General features: G+C 50.3%; 1 protein-coding gene across 1 annotated transcript in view; it reads right to left on the bottom strand.

The window, feature by feature from the left end:
* Positions 1–18277, bottom strand: part of MYO5C (myosin VC) — an 80589-nt gene that overhangs the window by 43367 nt on the left and 18945 nt on the right. The window contains exons 7-14 of the mRNA XM_058665840.1: positions 17779–17860; positions 16287–16394; positions 13671–13777; positions 10790–11055; positions 7817–7898; positions 5551–5691; positions 3369–3494; positions 623–706 (exon numbers count right to left, since the gene is read on the bottom strand). Of these exons, the coding sequence (XP_058521823.1) occupies positions 623–706; positions 3369–3494; positions 5551–5691; positions 7817–7898; positions 10790–11055; positions 13671–13777; positions 16287–16394; positions 17779–17860 (996 nt within the window). The remainder of the gene's footprint in view (positions 1–622; positions 707–3368; positions 3495–5550; positions 5692–7816; positions 7899–10789; positions 11056–13670; positions 13778–16286; positions 16395–17778; positions 17861–18277) is intronic.

Raw genomic sequence — 18277 nt, 5'->3', positions numbered from 1 at the left:
AAAGAGGAAGCCTCAGTCATTCCTTTGGTGACACCCTTCGTCATAGAGGACCGCATACCCAGGGACCCTATACACCCAGAGCAGCTGCCCCCTCCCATCCCTGATCCTTATCTAATTTGAGTTTTCCTCTCATGTGGTCATGCTAACCCATTTGAAAGGTCACTGCACTCCCTCTGGAATGCAAGCTCCAGGAGGCAGACACCCAGCAGCCTGGCTTATTGCTGCAGCCCCAGAACTTGGGTCAACACCTGGCATAGGTGGCTGCTATACAAACATGTGTTTACAAACAAACAAAACATGAACTATGATTCCCTCTCCCTGCCTTAATATTGGTTATATTATCTGTCATTTTCATATTTGATTTCTGGTTCTGGGTAAAGTAATTTTACAAGGTTTCCAAAAGTTAGGAACCTGTTTTAATCCCAACTCTAACATCCTTAGCTTTTTACTGTGAGCGGCAACATGCACTGCCCAGTGGCAAGTTCACACATCTGGTGTGTGTGCGCGCGCGCACACACACACACACACACACACACACTCTTGTGAGCCCTCTCTGATATGTGCCCAGATGCATGTCAGTGACATACTGAGCCATGGAGATCACCCCTCCGCCCTCACCAACCTTGCTGGCTCTCAGGATTTCAACCAGCGTGTCATAGACGGTGTCTCTGTTTTTCTCAAGAAAGCCTTCACATTTATACTCTACCTGGGCAGAGAAAGGGAGTCGTTATTTCCAACAGGCCAAGACAGCACCTACATTTCAATTACTCTTAAAGAAAGATTAATAAAGCTATACAGACAATCCCACCCCAAAAGATTCAGTTCTATTTATCACAGTAATCCCATGGTATGTGAGCTCAGCAAGCTGGGAGGGGTTCTTTCGATGCAGAGCCAGGTTCTCACTAGCCCAGCGGTCACCCTGCACCCACCTGGGAGTGCCCCCTGGCCCCAGATGACCCAGTGTTCCCTGCAGCATGTGCAGTTGTTGTAAGAAGGCAGGGGTCAGAGTTCCCAATATAACTTGGAAGCCAAAAGGAAGAGGGAAACCTCAGTGATGTCCACTGGGTTCAGGCCAGTGTTCTCCCAACCAGCATTCACGTGATAGAGACGAATGACAAACTGACCAGCTGACCTTCATGCCTTCAAGGGCCATTGAGTTAGGCAGGGTACAGGGTGGGAGGGTATGCTTGCTCTGCTTGAGCTTGGCTCAGCAGGTGGAGAGTGCCAAGCCTCTGACTGGTCAGGCTCCTCGAGTTCCTCTAACAGTTCTACCCTCACATCCCCCAGGGTGGCTACTCTCCTCTTCCAATCCCTAGGAGTTACGTACTTTAATATGTGACAGGCATTTTCCACACACTAAAACTAGCAAACAAAAAAAACTTGGTGGGTTAGGAGCCAGGAGTGTAGGCCCAGAACGATAGCCTAGTGGCTAACTCCTCACCTTGCATCCACTGGGATCCCATAAAAGGAGGCTGGTTCATGTTCTGGATGCTCCACTTCCCATCCAGCTCCCTGCTTGTGGCTTGGGAAAGCAGTTGATGATGGCCCAAAGCCTTGGGACCCTGCACTTGCATGGGAGACCTGGAGAAAACTCCTGGCTCCTGGCTTCGGATTGGTTCAACTCCATTGTAACAAGTTGGAGAGTGAACCTGCAGACAGAAGATCCTTCGCTCTGTATATCTGCCTTCCCAGTAAAATAAATAAATAGTTCATTTTCTTGAAAAGAAAAACAGGAGTGCCAGCCGAGTGTAGGCATTCCCAGCAGCGGTATAGAATATTCTGGAAAGTGATGAGAGTCACCACTGAAGGTAGAGCAACTCTAGAGCCTCCTTAGTCCAGGGGGCCCTGGCATGGGAACTGTGGGAGGGAGGGAACGTGTGTGCAGTGGCTGCCCCTAGGCACAGTGATGTTGCCTGCCAGATGGCTTCACTCCTGTGGCCAGCTTGATGGAGGAGCATGTGTGGCCATTTTCCCACCAGCCCATGGTCCTCCCAAAACACTGCTTTCTTTTTTTTTAATGGGATGCTTCTTGGAAGTAGCAGGTGAGAGAATTAAATGTACAAGATAACTAACCCTTGAAGCAGACCCCCTAAGTGTTTGCTGATAGAATCTAATCTGTCTGTATTCCTTTTCCGTGTAAGACCAAAACCCTGAACTACCTAAGACAGCCACTGGAGAGTATACTGTGATGTCACGTTATTCATTTCATGAGCATCTTGGCAAAAGCCCACTGGGAAAGCTCTAAGCACTAGATTCTATCGGGTTTAACAGCATGCCTTGAGTCCCAATTTCTAGGCTGCTGCTACCTACCCTGGTCTTTGGTCACCCAAGGCAGGAGAGGCAGATCTGACAGTGGCACTCGTCTCTGGCAGTCCTGGTCCCCAGGCCCTGCACAGGCCTTGAACACACCACGCAACTGGCAAGTGGACCAGAAAAGGAGAATGTGCATTGGCAGCAGGTGGCCACGTGATTTTCCTTCTTTCCCATCAACTGTATAAGTTTTCCTTTTTTTCTTTTCTAAGATTTATTTATTTTTATTGGAAAGGCAGATTAAAGAGAGGGGAGACAAAGATCTTCCATCTACTGGTTCACTCCCTAAGTGACCACAATGGCCAGAACTGAGCTGATTCGAAACCAGGAGCCAGTAGCTTCTTCTGAGTCTCCGAATGGGAGGATAGCTCTGGGCTGTCCTCAACTGCTTTCCCAGGCTAAAGCAGGGAGCCAGATGAGAAGTGGAGCAGCCGCAACATGAACCAGCGTTCATATAGGATTCTGGCGGGTGCAAGGTGAGAATTTAGCCACTAGACTACCGCACGGGGTCCATAACCTTTTTGTAATGTGGTGGTTTTTTTTTTAAAATCATTTTTCTTTTTGCAAAAGTGGCGTTTGTTTGTTAGACAAGTAGGATACACATAAAAAGGAAAATAAATACTGCCCGGAAGAGCCACCTTCTTGAGTAGACCAATGCTGTCACTGCAATGAGCACATCCCAGCTGTGAAACAGAAGGGAAACTTTCAGAAGAGACACAGCATTCATCACGGGAACAGCCGAGCTGCACTGATGAACTCAATATTGTCACAAAGTGCTAAGAGGCTTATGAATTCACAGTGAAATCTTGAGTTAGGAATGAGCTCTATAGACCATAGACTGGCCTTTCAGGCAGTACAACTGAAACTTGGGTGTTTTGTCACTAAAACCAAATGGAAATTGCTACATACACAGACAGCCACATGCATGGCTCATTCCTCAAAGCCACATGCTAGCTGGGGGTTGACCTGAGCAGAGCGCTCCCCAGCCTGCCTGCCTGTCCCCGCCGGAAACCCATCAGGCTCTGGGCAGATGATCTCACGTGAGGCCCAAACAGTACCTTATCGGCGAAGTGTTGGATGATAAAGGATGTGTTTGACATTCTGGGCTTTTCAAACAGAGAGTTCTTGTTGACAAAATTATTATACAGCTTCTGAAGCCAGTTTTCATCGGTCCCATGTGGTAACTGGAAAAGAAATGCATGTCAACCAGCAAGGGGAGCAGACTAGGAGTGAAAAGTAGAGGAGAAAAGCACTAACTCTCTAAGTCTGCACTTGATCTTAGCCAAAAGGCTGAGAAGTGGTAACTCTAGGTCTGTAGGAGAGCTGGATGGCCCGGGGGGCGGGGAGGAGGGAAACAGAGGAGAGAGCAAGCTTTCCTGGCCATTGGGTCACTTTCCAAACGTCTGCAACATCCAGGGACGGGCCAAGGCTGAACTTGGGAGCCAGGAACTCAGTCCAGGTCTTGGCCAGAGCTGGCAAGAACCTGAGTATGCGAGCTACCACTGCTGCCTCCCCAGGCTGCAGCAGAAGGAAGCTGGCGTCAGGCATCAGAGGCCTACGGGCTTCACTAAGCAACGCAGGTGACCTGGTTGCCCCTCATCCCCTCAAGGGAACTGCTGTAGAGCAGAGGCCACCCCCCCGCCAGGGCGCCTAAAGCAACTCTAAGCACATCTGTCCTGTATCGTACAAATCCTTATGGGAATTATTATTATTATATGCACATAATTAATAATTGCATATAATAAGTGATCTTTGAATGGGTAGATCAGTGTCCTTTAAGAACAAATAAAACATTCTAACTAAAAGGAAACAGGTGTAGGATGACTTAAAAATGAAGAACTCTATTTCTGGAACATGGGCAGTATCTCATGACTGTTCCCCAAAGAAGTCAGAAGGCTCTGAACAAACAGCATGCATTCCATTTCATGGCCATAACTTGCTTCCTTGCAGTTGAATGCAGGCCTCCCCACCCTCGCCCCAGCCCTGGAACACAGTTTTGTGCTTGTTTCCTTGTCTTACTACCTTCTTGAACTAGGGTCTTATCTCTATCAACTAGGTCAGCTGCAAAACTTGCTCCCAACACTGGTGAGCTTGGAGCCGTCAATTGCATAGAGCCCCAACTCAGTGACTCCAGCAGCATCCCAGGGTACCACACGGCCTCATGCACCCCTTCACTGTCATGCTGGTTGCCAGCCTGTGAATACTTTTGAGAGCTCACCTGCACCCGTCCCCCTGCCCAATCCTGTAGAACATTCTAGAATGCTTGGCCTGCATACTTAGTGCTTTGATCCTATATCAATCACATAACTTGTAAACAGAGTCCTGGGATTGAGATGCTAGGGAGAAATCACCAACAAGCTTTCAACTAGAGGGATGAGTTCCTTAGAAGTCAGTCTTGGGGAAGGGAACACACCACCACTGAGCATCCAAAGGCCCTTCAACCTTTCCTGGGCTCATTGGATCTGGTGGCTGGCACTGCCCAGTGGACCTGAGACAAAGGCTGCCTCCTCCCAGAGGGAACTGAGAAAAAGAACTCCCCCCAAAACAAACAAAAGATATACAAAAATTTTAAAAAGTCCCTGGCGACACTTCTTAGGAGCTGTTGACTCTCGATGTTGACTCTCCAGCTGCACCTGCAGCTCACAGGAACAGAAAGTCAGAGAACCAAGACGGGTGACTCACTAACAGCTGTTTTCACGGGGACGGCTCATGGGCCACCTCCTGGCTGGTTGTCACCCAAGGAGTGGTGCGTGCCATCCAGAGGTGGTGTACCTGAGCTGTATGTTGGAGAGGGGAAGGGCCTGCAGCCCTCTAGACCAACTGGGCAACACCACAGGACTTTTCAAGGAGGGCTCTACAAGAAAAAAATATTCACTTTGCAAAATGCACATCTGTTGATACTCAGAGGCTTAAGAAAATGGGCCAGGCGTTGTAGCACAGCAAGTTAAATTTACTGCTGCAGACCATATCAGGGTGCCTGGCTTGAGAATGACTCACTTTGGATCTAGCTCCCTGCTAATGCACTTAGGAGACCCCTGCCACCCACATGGGAAACCCAGATGGAGTTCCAGGTATGGCTCAGGTATGGCTCAGCCCCAAGTAGTGCAGGTATCTGTGGTGGGAAACAGGGAACGAAGCTCTTTCTGTGCCTATATGTCTTCCCTCCCTGTCACTCTTCCCTTCAAACAAACAAAAACATTAGTAATTCATACAAAGCCCAAATATTTTTAAAAGTGTTACCAAGCATTCTTCATCCAGTAACTCCAAAATGCCCATTTTGGCTTCAATCAAGTCAATAACTGGCTGATTGTCATAGAAATCTATCAGAGTCCAGGGGATATCTTCCTTCATGTACTCTTCTTGTTCAAGCTTAAAGACATGCTGGGAATCCGGAGTGAAGACAGCAAGTAAGACAAGTGTTACTGAGGGCTTCTGAAGACACACAGGGTTGGGGCACAATTAGGCTGAAACAGGGGGCTGCCAAGGCACAGGCCAACCCCCACCTGGACTGAGTGGCACCCCACCCGCGGCTGCCCATGGCCCCTGCCAGCTTGTCTCACCAGCAGTACTGCAGGGCACTCGGGGTGGTCCCAGAGTCCTGTCCTGCCCCTCCCTAGATGCCACGGTACCATGCGGGGGCATGGCTGGCCTGGAGCTGGAGCGGCATGGCTGGCTGGAGGCCCCCATGAGAGAACCCACTTGGAGGATTTTGCTCTCTATGTGATGGTATCAGGGAGGTCTCCTGGAAGAGGCAGCTCAAGTTCATTTTGGAAGAAGAGACAGTTGGGCAGGCAGGGGAGAGGTGGAAGGGGAGAAAAGCCTCCACAGAAGAATGCCAGTGGGGACAGCTCGGAAGCTTGACAGGTGGCTGAGAAACGCACTCTGGGCCGCGAGGGAATGAGACCACAACAGACGGCAGTGGGGCAGACTGTGCATGAACCGCGTGTCCCCCAGAGACACCTATTGGGACGCTGAGGAGCCTCTCAGGGGCAGGCAAGGGAGGTTGTGATGAGGCTGGGAAGAGGTGTCAGAGGCAGGCACAGCAGGAAGGCCTCAGCCTATGAGAGGCAAGCAAGAGGAAGATGAGGAGGAGGAAGAGGATGGGATGACTGTTTGGCTCAGGACACAGGGTTAAGCCTGGTAGCACGCTGGGGGGAACAGGGAGTGCACCTGCATCTCGTTCTGCACTGCGGAGCCCCTGATACCCGGCCCTGGTGCCTGGCAGTCACTGGGGGGGGCAGGGCTGGGGGTGAAGGGAGCGGCCTGAGGCTGGGGGGGGCGGTGTTTGACAACGGGGTGGCTGTGCATTTCCATACAAGAGGAGGGAACACAGCAAGGGGGAGGAGGCAAAGGGGAGAGGAGGGAGGAAAGAAAACCAATGGAATGTGTGCGCGGGGAGGGTCTTCCTGATGAACATGATGCGTGTGCAAGCTGTCCTGAGAATGACTGTGGAGGTGTCACTTCTCTTGTGGACTGAACAGGAGTTCAGAGTGTGGGTGTACAAAGCAGCTGAGTCCTCCGTGTGGCTTTACAGAAATGCAGTCACACGTGGATGCAGGAAGCTGCCATGAGCGCTCGGGCTGGAACCGTGGCACAGCTGACCCTGGAGGACACCCAGGCGACAGCTACCTTCCTGCATCCTGGGGTTAGGAACAAGGCATTTGTACCATCAGAAGCAACTCCTGTAAAGATGCTGCCTTCATGGTGAACATTACGTTTAACACACATGGCAACAGCCAAACACAAAACAGCCAGAGCAATGATTTAACCAGCACGTCTAAGGGTCTTCTTAGCCGTCAACTCAGATTCTAAGATAATAACCTGAGTTAACAGGCACTCATCAATGCTTGCGAATAAACAAATCTTCCCCACAGGGAAAAAAAAACTGGACTCCACCAAGCATCTGTTTCCAGCAAAGGGCAGATATGGTCTGAACTAGGAAGGTGTCAAGTTCTAACTCAATCCTGTATCCCATCCATGTCCCTGTTCGGCACTGCTTTTGTTGCCTTAGGCGTTGGGCAGAGAGAGCCCGAACCAGTGAGGCTGGTTTCTCTAGGCAACCAGATCTGTTTGGAGACCTGCAGGCAAACAGTGCTAAGTCCACATTATCACAGACCTCAGATAACATGGGATGGGTTCCCAACCCGGAAGAGGCGCTCAAGGAACCTCAGCCTCTCCCAAGGCAAGCAGGAATTTGCCAAGACAGGATCAGGTGGGCCAAAGTTGAGAGAGCAGCCAGGGCAAAGACAGAGACTCTTGAGAGAACAGAGCCTTCAGGGACCCAAAAGTCTGGTCTGGTAGTACAGAGGTCTTGCATCCAAGGATGGCAAGTGGTTAAACTGAAGCCTCAAGCTGCCAGGTAACTTGGAAAAGATGAACAGGCAGACAGACAGGAGGGCGCGATTTCAAGATAGGACCACAAGGGGGTGCAGCGATTCGTTGCGCCTTTAAAAGGATCAGGAAATGAGAAGAGGTCAGGTGCCAGGAAGCCACAAGAGTCACCTACCAGGTTGAACTGTTGCTGCAGTTTCTCATTAGCATAATTGATGCAAAACTGTTCAAAACTGTTGACGTCAAAGGTTTCAAAACTGAAATACAGTTGAATCCAGTTAAAATGTGATTACAAGTAGGGTATATGTATTCAGCTACAGTTAATACAGTTGTTTTGATCAGCTTCACAGCTTCCAAGTCTGCTGTTTTCTGCGAGTTTGCAATACTTCCCCGAGCTGTTGGCAGTCAGTTTACAAGTGACATCATTCTATATCTAGTTATGCATAAAACACCCACCCCATGCCAGGCATTGAAATAGGCTTCATATCACACAGCAAACTAGCTGATGATGCTGATGAAGATGTTTAACCCTTGCTTTAGAGAGCAAGAGAAAAGACGCCAAGAGGCTCAGAAAGTTGTCTTCTTGAGGTCATGTAACTGGTGCCAGAACACAGCCATGAGCCTGCCTGACATCCCTGCTTTGCAGGAAAAAGCAGTGTGGTTCGCTATGCCTGGCAGTGGGGCGCTCACCAAGGTTGTGAACAACCCTCAACCCAGCTGACTGGGTGAGACACATGACAGACATGGCCCCATGCCCCACCTTCAGACTCCTCGCTGTCTCTAGCCTGGGTCTGTGCTAACTCAGGAGCCAGAGGTCCCAGGCCCGCCAGGGGATAAGCAGTAGCAAAGTGGGCCTCCCCAGGGGGCAGCAGCACCTCAGCTCCCACTCTGACCCCCTCCCAGCCCCAACACTGCCCCGTGTGGTGACCCCGCTGTCACAGCCAAGGGTCAGTGGAGAAGGCGGCCAACGGCCACAAGTGGTGCCAGAAGCAAGCCAGAACTTGGCTCCGCATGCTCCTGGGGCTGTTCTCTGCACTGCTGTAACCCTGACAGGCATCTGCCAGCACCAGCCGTGGCTCCCCGGGGAGCCTCCCTTGACAGAGCAGGACCCACACAGCTGTGCGGCCAGTGCCACCCATCACCTCACGGGCCCACCAGGCTGGTGGCTGGTCTGCACATGGAGGACAGGCCAGGGCTTAGGCATGGAGTGCAGCAGGGCAGGGGGATATCCCAACAGCCTCTCTGTGCTTTGAAGCCCACTGCCAAGGCCAAGGCCAAGGGAGGCTGTGAAACACCAGTGATTATTTTCAGGAACTCGGGGCTGAAGTTGCAAACTCCTGGTAAGGTCTAAATGGTTGACCTCACACGCCAGAGGCCATGCCTGTGGCCGCATGTCTCCATGGGGCCAGGGTGGCACCCACAGTCTGGGTGCTGCTCCAGGCTGCAGCCTCCAAGTCCACAGCCTCAGCTTTCCTCACTTGCATGGAGGCTTCTTTATCTCTGGCCCACCCGACTCACCCCACTCCCACCCCAAAGGTGCAGGTGTGCGTGGGCCGAAGTTAATCTGCAAGTGAGCCACCTCCGCCATGGCACTGCTCCAAAGAGGAGAGCTTAATGCTTTTCAGAGGGTAAGTCGTGGGAGGCAGCAAGCAATTTACTTCTAGACTTTCTGAGGAGGAATTTAATTTTCAAGTTAAACATTTAAGCGGATTTTAGAAATGGGACAGGTGTTGCAGGGTGGTGGGTTAAGCTCCCAGTTGGGACACTCGCATCCTACACTGGAGTGTTTATTCTCTACTTCTTAATCCAACTTCCTGCTAGTGCACCTGGGAGAACGCAGAGAGGTGATGGCTCAGGTGCTTGGTCCCCTGCCTCTCACTTGGGAGGCCCAGAGGGAGACCTGGGCCGGCTGCTGCGGGTGTTTCAGGGAATAAACCAACAGATAGAAGATCTCTCTTTCTCTCCCTTTCAGATACATATATAACGCCTTTAAAAACACTGTGGCAAGTCTTTGTGAATTTAGGAACACTCTTTCCTCAGGTTTCTGGCAGTGCACAGGCCTGGTGTGTCCAGTTCCTCGCCCGCTGCAGTTGCTACTCTCCTTGGTCCCCAGTCGGCACATGCCCTCACATGCCTTTTGCAGGCATCACCCCACCTCTACTTACCTGCCTGCCCTCCGCCCTGCACCTCCTGCCTAAAATTAAAGCCTAGAGGATAGGGACTAAGAGTCCAGTTTATTCATCCTCAATACAGAAATAAACGTTGAATAAAGACATGAAATAATACATCCTTAAAGGGCTATAGTATTTTAAAACATTTTTTTTCTTCTGCATCCCCTCTTTTTTCTACACCAACATTTTTTACATACATAAAAGAACAGGGAACAGCCTCACAGTCCTGACTGCAGCACAATGGAGGAGATGATGTCGGAAGAGGACGGTTAATATTTGCAGTTTACTTAACTGGGTGCCCATCACCCACATCCTGCCTTGGAATCAGACAAGGTAAACAATTCGCCTAGTAATGCATGAATATTTTGTTAACTGTTGACAGATACTATTAGCTGTTAGCCATGTGTATGAAGTCAGAATTTAAATTAAACAAAGTAACTCCCTTGTGGCATTGTGGCACCTGCCACAGTCCAGGAAGAGCTATACTCTAGGTGAAGGTTCAATGGCACAGCTGTCCTCCTCTTTCCATCCTTTCCCTTCCAGGCAGTCCCAGGGATACGAGGCCTCAGTAAGGGGAAGAGAGTTGAGGTGCTTTTCAGCAGCGTGTGGGGAGACTCCCTGGGCCAGGCTCAAGGCTCTGGGATGTCCTCACTGGACCAGCCTGTCCCATCTTCCATGGGGATAATTATAAAGATATTTCAGGACTGGATGAGCAAGCCCACAAAAACCAACAAGCCTAAGAGCCAACACGGAGCGAATTCTCAATGTTGGCCACGATTCATGTAGTATTTGTTTAATACTCTCCCAGTATGACAACCTAGCTCAGGAGGCTGTACTTATACCCACACAGGCAGACACAGAGAACTTCATCTTTATCCTCCTCAAGAGAAACGCAATGGAGGAATCAGAAATGACCTGATCTAAAGACAACCCAACATTGAAATGAGGAAAGACAGGCTCACCGAGCAGAATCTTACCCATAAATGTCCAAAACACCAATAAAAGTGTGCTGCTTGCCTGAGAACTGCAACGCTTGGTTAATTCTCTCCACAATGAATTCGAACAGGTGTGCATAGATCTTTTTGGCCAGGGCATCTCTGGCATTGACAGCCTGGGGCCTGGTCATGGGTTTCACCACCGTCTCGGAGCTTGTGACGATCTTGCGGTTGCATAACCACTGAGCAACGTGGCTGCTGTCCAGGCCCAGGAGCTCACAGAACACCTGCAGGTGGATGTCTTCCTCCTTCAGAAAATAGCACAAGCTGTGTCAGGCCACCCAACCATCAGGCAGTATTCTCCCCCAGCTCTATTTGGCCAGGGCATCTGGGGCCCACCCTGAGACCCATGGGAGAGAGGGCCAGGAACAGGCCTGAGGACGACCAGGCCTGGGGTGAGAGAGTCAGTTCTGGGAATAAAGCTGGGAATAGTTATGGGAGGAACACAATAGCATCCACCCTGCACCTGACCCTGCAGCAAGGCCAGGCAGTCCCAGGCTGTGTCACCTCTGGAGTTTTTGCTCTGGCCAAGGAATGCCAACAGTGACTGAAGCCATGGACGTTCTCACTCCTGTTCCTGCGCATAGGGGTACAGTCCCCAGCTCTCACTGAATCACGCCCAAGCTACCTCCACAGCTGTACGCTCATGCTGCCTCACAAGGGGCTGTGATGGGGGACTTTTCCACACGCACAGCAACAGCCAGTGTGGACAACAGCTTCTTGTCCCCTGGCAAGGAGCTGTGACTTCCCATGTGACTGTGCAGGGGAAGTGTCAGGGTGGGCTGACCCCAAGGTACCACCACAGCCAATTGGGGAAGTAGGGGTTGTGCGTACAAAGGATCAGAGTCCAGGGGAGAGAGGAATTGAAGCAGTAACTGCCTCCCTCCTCCTCCACATCCTCCCTGCCCAGTTCCAGGGGCTTGTTTGGGAGGTGCCTGCCCTCCTCACTGCGGATGGGGGAGGCTGCAAGTCAAACCCTCTGGGTTGAAGAGCTTCCAGAATACGGCCTGCTCCTCCACCCGACTGCCCCACTGCCAGTGGCCCAGTCACTGGGGAACTGATTAGCTCTGTTTGGACACTGGGTGGATGGAATCCAAGAGTTTGAGAAGAGGAAGAAGAATCACTCCCTGGTCAGAGGACAACAGGATAGAAACACTGAGCCTCAAGGCACCTCCACCCCCATGCTATCTGGCTCTTTCTTCTTCAGCTCCAGGCACTGGAGACCTACGACATCAAACAAATTATGAACCATTCCCATCAGCTATTGGGGAATACTGAAACAGCCTTTGCTACAGTTGGAATGTGTGTGTCGTTCCCAAAGTCACACACCCTAACCCCAATGTGACAGCCTTTGGCAATGGGGCTAGGAGGTGTCCTGGGGGGCTAAATGGAGCTGTGGGACGCAACTCCCAGGATGGGATGAGCGCCCTTCTGTAATGGCACATCAGAGAGCCTGCTCCGTCACAGTGAGATGGGCCACTTTGCAGCCCCACCCCAATAACCCACCAGGCCCACAGCCCTGGGACCTCTACCTTCCCGAATGGATCCAGCGGTGAGCTGGACACTTGTTCTGTACATGGACACTGATGAGACTAACCCAACGCATTCCTCCCACCAAGCATCGCTTCCTCCCAATACTCGTTGCACAAGAGACATACGCATAAGCCTACCTTGCACTTGTTAAACAAAGCAGTCACACAACATACAAGGGGGCATATGCCCAGAGAGGAAGCAGCCCTGTTCTTGTGTGATTGGAGGAGTCAAGGTGGGGGGCGTCAGGGAGTGGTGAGATTCCTTCTGCTTTAGACACTCCAGGGCCCTTGGGGTGCTCCAGGGTCTGCCACACCCCGGTGTCTCTCCTTTCGCTCAGGAGCCAATGAGGTCTCTGCTGTTGGCAAATACCACCACCTGCCCCAGCCTCTTCCTACTGCTTCCTACTGTTCCCTCTGCTCAGAACATTCTTCCACACATCCAGGTCTGCTCACTGCCGTTGCCCAGGCCCATGGCAGGTGCCCCACACCTTTCGCTGAATTAAAGAAAAGCCCACTAGAATGCAACACCAGATCTCCCCTACTAAATTTTTTAGTCACTTTTTATTTGCATCAGTTCAGCTTGTCCATAAATTCACATCTTAATCGTAGTGATTCTCATGTTTCTGATATAAAATCAAATTTAAAATCATACGATCACCTTGTTTCAGTGCAACTTTTCATTTGCCATCCTTCAGCCCTACTCACCTAAAAGGAAATCAACACCCCTATCAGGGAGAAAAGCTTCTGAAGGTGGGGTGTGAAACATCCTTTCCCAAGCCCAGGGCACTTTGGTCTTTGAAGGCAACCCAGGGAAACCTTGGCTTCCTCCTTCCTGCAAAGCTAGTCTGCCCATCTGGCCAGAGGCAAACTGCAAGGGCAGCTCAGCCAGGAGCTTCTGCTGCCAGACCCTCACACCCAGGAAGTGATGCCCTCAGACCCAGGAAGTGACCCCCTGAAACCAAGGAAGTGAGCCCTCACACCAGGAAGTGAGCCCCTCACAACAGAAAGTGACCCCCTCAGATCCAGGAAGTGACCCGTCAGACTCAGAAAGTGAGCTCCTTACACCCAGGAAGTGACCCCTCACATCCAGGAAGTGAGCCCCTCATAAAAGGAAGTGACCCCTCACAACAGAAAGTGATCCCCTCAGATCCAGGAAGTGACCCCTCACACCCAGGAAGTAACCCCCTGAAACCAAGGAAGTGAGCCCCTCAGACCCAGCAAGTGACCCCGTCAGACTCAGAAAGTGAGCTCCTTACACCCAGGAAGTGACCCCTCACACCCAGGAAATGAGCCCTTAGACCCAGGAATGACATAACCAACGAATGTCTTACACTGACTGAAGACCTCTCATTGCCCACTGCAACAATCTGCACATTGCCCAGATGTAGGATGGCTGCCAGGATCTTAAAGATGTCCATCTGGAAGTCCTCCTTGAAACCTGAAAGCAAACATTTTCCCAGATCAGGAATACTGCTCCTCTTCTCTCTCTAGTAGGGTTAGCACCTGGATTCCCTCCAGACATGTCTATTGCCATTGGTGCTGAGAGCTAGGACAGGGGACATGACACAGACCCAGCGAGCACATGGTTTCCTATTTTTTCCAGTCTAACCCATGCGGACACACAGTGGGAACATGAGCCACCTTGACCTTGCCCTCTGGTGTGGCTGCTGGGAAGGGCAAAACACAAAGACTGATATCGAAGTACACATTTCAGGTGGCCAAGTTCGCCTCTTATTTTTTTTTTCCTATGTGCTTTCTTTGTGTTTAGGGATTTTCTATTGGCTCCAAAGTTCCCTGGGTTTTTCTAAAGAGAGATATTGCTGGCCTGGTGCTGACGTAATCCCACCTTTTTTGGTCTTTTGTGAGTTTGTGCTGTGCTTCCCACTAGCATCTTGGCTGAAGTAGGTGGAATACAAACTATAAACACATGACGTAGTGAGCACATTTCCAGCAACTAAAAATAAACTGGCCTGCTGGCTAGATAGAGCATTGTGTAGGAAGCCTGCAAACCACATCAGACAAGATGCCACTGCAAGTCAAGCTTTGTGTGGCCAGGAGCCTGTCAGTGTGTCAGTGGTACTGCAGTAAGACAGACACTTGCATGCAGGCATGAAAGTCCAGCCTGTTAGCTGTGTGAGGCCCACAGAATCATCTGGTCTGGCCTCATCAAGGCAACCATAGGTGAGACTCAAAACTCAATACATCTACAATATGCTAATTTTTAAGTTGAACATTTTGTATCGCTCACAAGCTGTATGATAAATATCCAAGTGGCCCTTGGCAGAAAAAAAGGTTCCTCATTCCTGGGAGACACCCTACCAGGTGGCTGGGCACACTGACACATCTGGCTTCTCAGTTCACACTGGAATGAGAATTAGGAACAAGGCCAGTACCTTGGTCAGCGTTGTGGCATGGCAGGTCAAGCCACAGCCTGCAATGCTGCTATCCCAAATGCAAAACAGGCTGCTCCATTTCTGATCCAGCTCCCTGCTGGTGTGCCTGGGGAGGCAGCAGAAGATGGCCCAAGTGCTTGGGTCACTGCCACCTACATGTGAGAGTCAGATGGGTTAGGCAATAGAGAACACAGGGAGAGAGAAAAAAAGCAGGTGTAATACTGACCGTGTGCCTGTTGGGTGTCAGGGCCTTGTTTACACACGTTGGCAGCCAGCTGGTGATTATGAGAGGTAAGCTGGATGGCCATTCCACAGATCAAAACACGGTCTCAGAGAAGAGGCCTTCCTAATGTCGTGTCTACTAAGAGTCGAATTCTATTGATTTAGTCCCAAAGCCTACTTCTCTTCCTCTCTGTCATCCTGCTAAGAGGAAAATGTTTTAAAGGTGAAGGGGTACTCAGAAGGAAAGAGGACTTAGGGGATAGGCAGGGTATGTGGGCCAAGGTCCCTTGGAACCTGGCTAGATGGGACTCCCTGTCCTCTCCTTGTAACTGTAACCCCATTTAAGTGGAGTATGTTCTACAGGCTAAAATGATAACTGTGATTCTTTTGAGAAAATGTTGATCAATAGTAAAAGTGTGTATCTGATCATGATGAAATATGTAAACTGTCTTCCTCCTGGAAGCACTATTGAGAAAGTAGCAGAACCTGTCTGCCTAAAAAAATAAAAATCTGGCTTTATTCTTTCAAATCACAAAGACAGACACTGGTCCCCTCTGCTGATTTGGTCAAATGTCTGCAAGGGTGAGGGGGACAAAGACTGAGTGCCAAAGACAGAAGTCAGGACCTCAACCCAGGCCTACACATGGGCAGCAGGAATTCAACCACTGAGCCTCACTGCTGCCTCCCAGGGTGCACATCAACAGGAAGTCGGATCTGAAACAGAGGTGCGACTTGGGCCTAGGGACTCCAGTATGGGAAGCAGACATCTCAATTGCTAGGCCAAAAGCCCACCCACCCTCCACCTCCACTGCCTGCTCTTAGATGTCACCTATTACTATTGCTCTCACCTATTACTTTGACACATTTAACCTCAGACCTCCAAGTTCTTACATACAGGCCACAACTATGTAAACTGGTAACTTTTGAGACTTTCAAAGGAGGTGAAGATGGCCTGTGGTATGATGCTGATCGGAAGATGTGACTGGCAGGGACTTGTACATGTCCAGATCCAGTGGCAGGGATCAAATTCCTTGAGCCATCACCTGATGTAACCCCGACCGCCCCAGGGTGCACATCAGCAGGAAGCTAGGACTGGGAGCAGAGCCAGGACTGAAACCAGGTCACTCGGATGTAGGATGCAAGTGTCGCAGGCAGCACCCTGACTAACCACTATGGCCAGTGTGTGTTGCTTCCAGGAGCTTTCTGCAGTGCCTTCACACGTGACTGGCTCACCAGAAAGTTAGCTCTTGCCAGGAGTCTTCAGAACACACATTCACTTGCTTGCTTTTTGTTAGAAAGTGGCCACACTCCTGGTGGGGTCTTTTCACTCACCCAGCAGCGTGAAGGTCCTCTGTGTCTCCAGCATGTCAGCTCTGTCATTCACACCCTCGATCACAGTGTTGCCTCCCATTCTCGTGTAATTAAACTCCTCCGCACTCGCTGAAAGGGAAAGATGGATGACAGACGTGACCCTTAAGTGTGTGCATGTGCTGCTGTGAGAGGCGAGCTCGGAAGCTCACCCTGAAGGAACCACACCAGATACTTTACATGCTACTCCACTCTGCTTCCTTGGGCTTCCACAGTACAGGTGCAGCGACTAAGGTCAGAAGAGCACATGGCTGCTCGCAGCCCACAGCTATAAGGCACGAGTCTAAATGCAAGCCCAACTCTAAAGCTCACGGCTTTTGTTTATACACCTTATATTTTTGCTTAAAGGTTTATTTAAAATGCACAATTACAAACAGAGAGGTCTTCCATTTGCTGGTTCACTCCCTAAATGGTCCCAACAGCCAGGGCTAGCCCAGGCTGAAACCAGGAACCTAGAACTCCATCTGGGTATTCCATGTGGGTGGCAGAGATCCAAGCACATTAGTGGGGAGCTAGATCAGAATTAGAATAGACAGGACTCTAACCAGCACTCATTTAGGATGCCAGTGTTGCAGGGGTTAGCTTAATCTACAGTGCTACAACTCTGGCCCCTTGCTTCTAACATATTTATACAGCTTTAGTGAGGTTTACTGATTGCACAATAAACTGCACACATTTAATTTGATGGGTTGTAACACATGTGCACCTACATAAAACCTTAATCAAGATACCGATCTCATGTACGTCTAACAGTTAAATAGTAGAGAACCTGGGGGACATTCCTCGACACACTGGCTATTTGTATTCTGTGTGGCAACTCTGCCAGAACTGCAGGACGTGAACTTGTCTCCCGGTCCCCAGTCACCTCTGACAAACATCACCTGCTGCTATCGCCCATGCGACCCAGACAGCAGAGCCGGGCAGCACATGATTTGGGCCATGGTGCCCAAGGGCACACAGTTGGTTTTACATCTTTGCTGCCCCTCAGATATTGAACTCATTATGAGGACAGATAATGAAAAACCCTGGGATTATTACAGAAGTTCAGATTATGACAGAGATTCTGTGTTTAGGATGGGGAAGCTGGCTGTGCATCTTGGAAGCAATCTAAGGAAATTCAAATAAAAAAGCAAGTTTGGGGCTGCCAGCAGTGAGCCCCAGTTGCTGTGAGAGAGGGCTTACACAGGTGGAAGGTGGCTCTAGCCAGAAGTTTGCCAGCCCCCCCACCCCAGCGAACATGGAAGGAGAACCATGGGACTGCAGAGTCTCCTCTCAAGGCTTCTGGGCCCGATCCAGCTTCTCTGTGGCATGTATCGGCTCCGCCCCTGGAACCCAAGGGTCTCCCATCTATGGGCAAGTCACTTCCTTAGGAAGTCGTGTTACTGTGGTAGAAGTAATCATGTTGGATCTGAACGTCCATGGGACGGAGGGTTCCTCCCAAAGACCCCACACATACCCAGTCTGAGATGTTTAAATTCCGACTGCTGTGCACATGCACACAGCTGATAGAAAATATGGTAATTCCGTTCATTTTCTGCCTGTAAAATAAAGAAAAGTCCTCAACACCGAAGTCTACTTTTTATAGGTGAAAATGCCAGGTTTTCAAAAAGAGGGTCCTAGCTGGCCAGCCTGGCATGGCAAGGCCAGTCTGCTGTCACAGACATAGGGAATTCTGGCCAGCTCACAATGGGAACTTCCTCACTCCTGGGTGGCCCGAACCCCTATGAGTAACAATGCAGAAGAAAGTTTATTAGATTCCAACAGTCTACACAATGGGGCTGATATGATTCCAACTGGCTGGCACTGTTTAATAAACTCTGCAACACACAAAAAGACTTCTGGCTGCTTTCCAGCTGGGCCCAAACTCCAATAATGCCCTTTGGTTTCCTTAACAAAAAAAGCCTCTATCTTACAGCCAGCTTCCTTAATGCTAATCCTATTCCCTTCCTGATAGA

Source organism: Ochotona princeps, chromosome 6, assembly GCF_030435755.1.
Source record: "Ochotona princeps isolate mOchPri1 chromosome 6, mOchPri1.hap1, whole genome shotgun sequence".
Classification (NCBI taxonomy): Eukaryota; Metazoa; Chordata; class Mammalia; order Lagomorpha; family Ochotonidae; genus Ochotona; species Ochotona princeps.
This window is presented reverse-complemented; position numbering and strand designations above follow the sequence as displayed.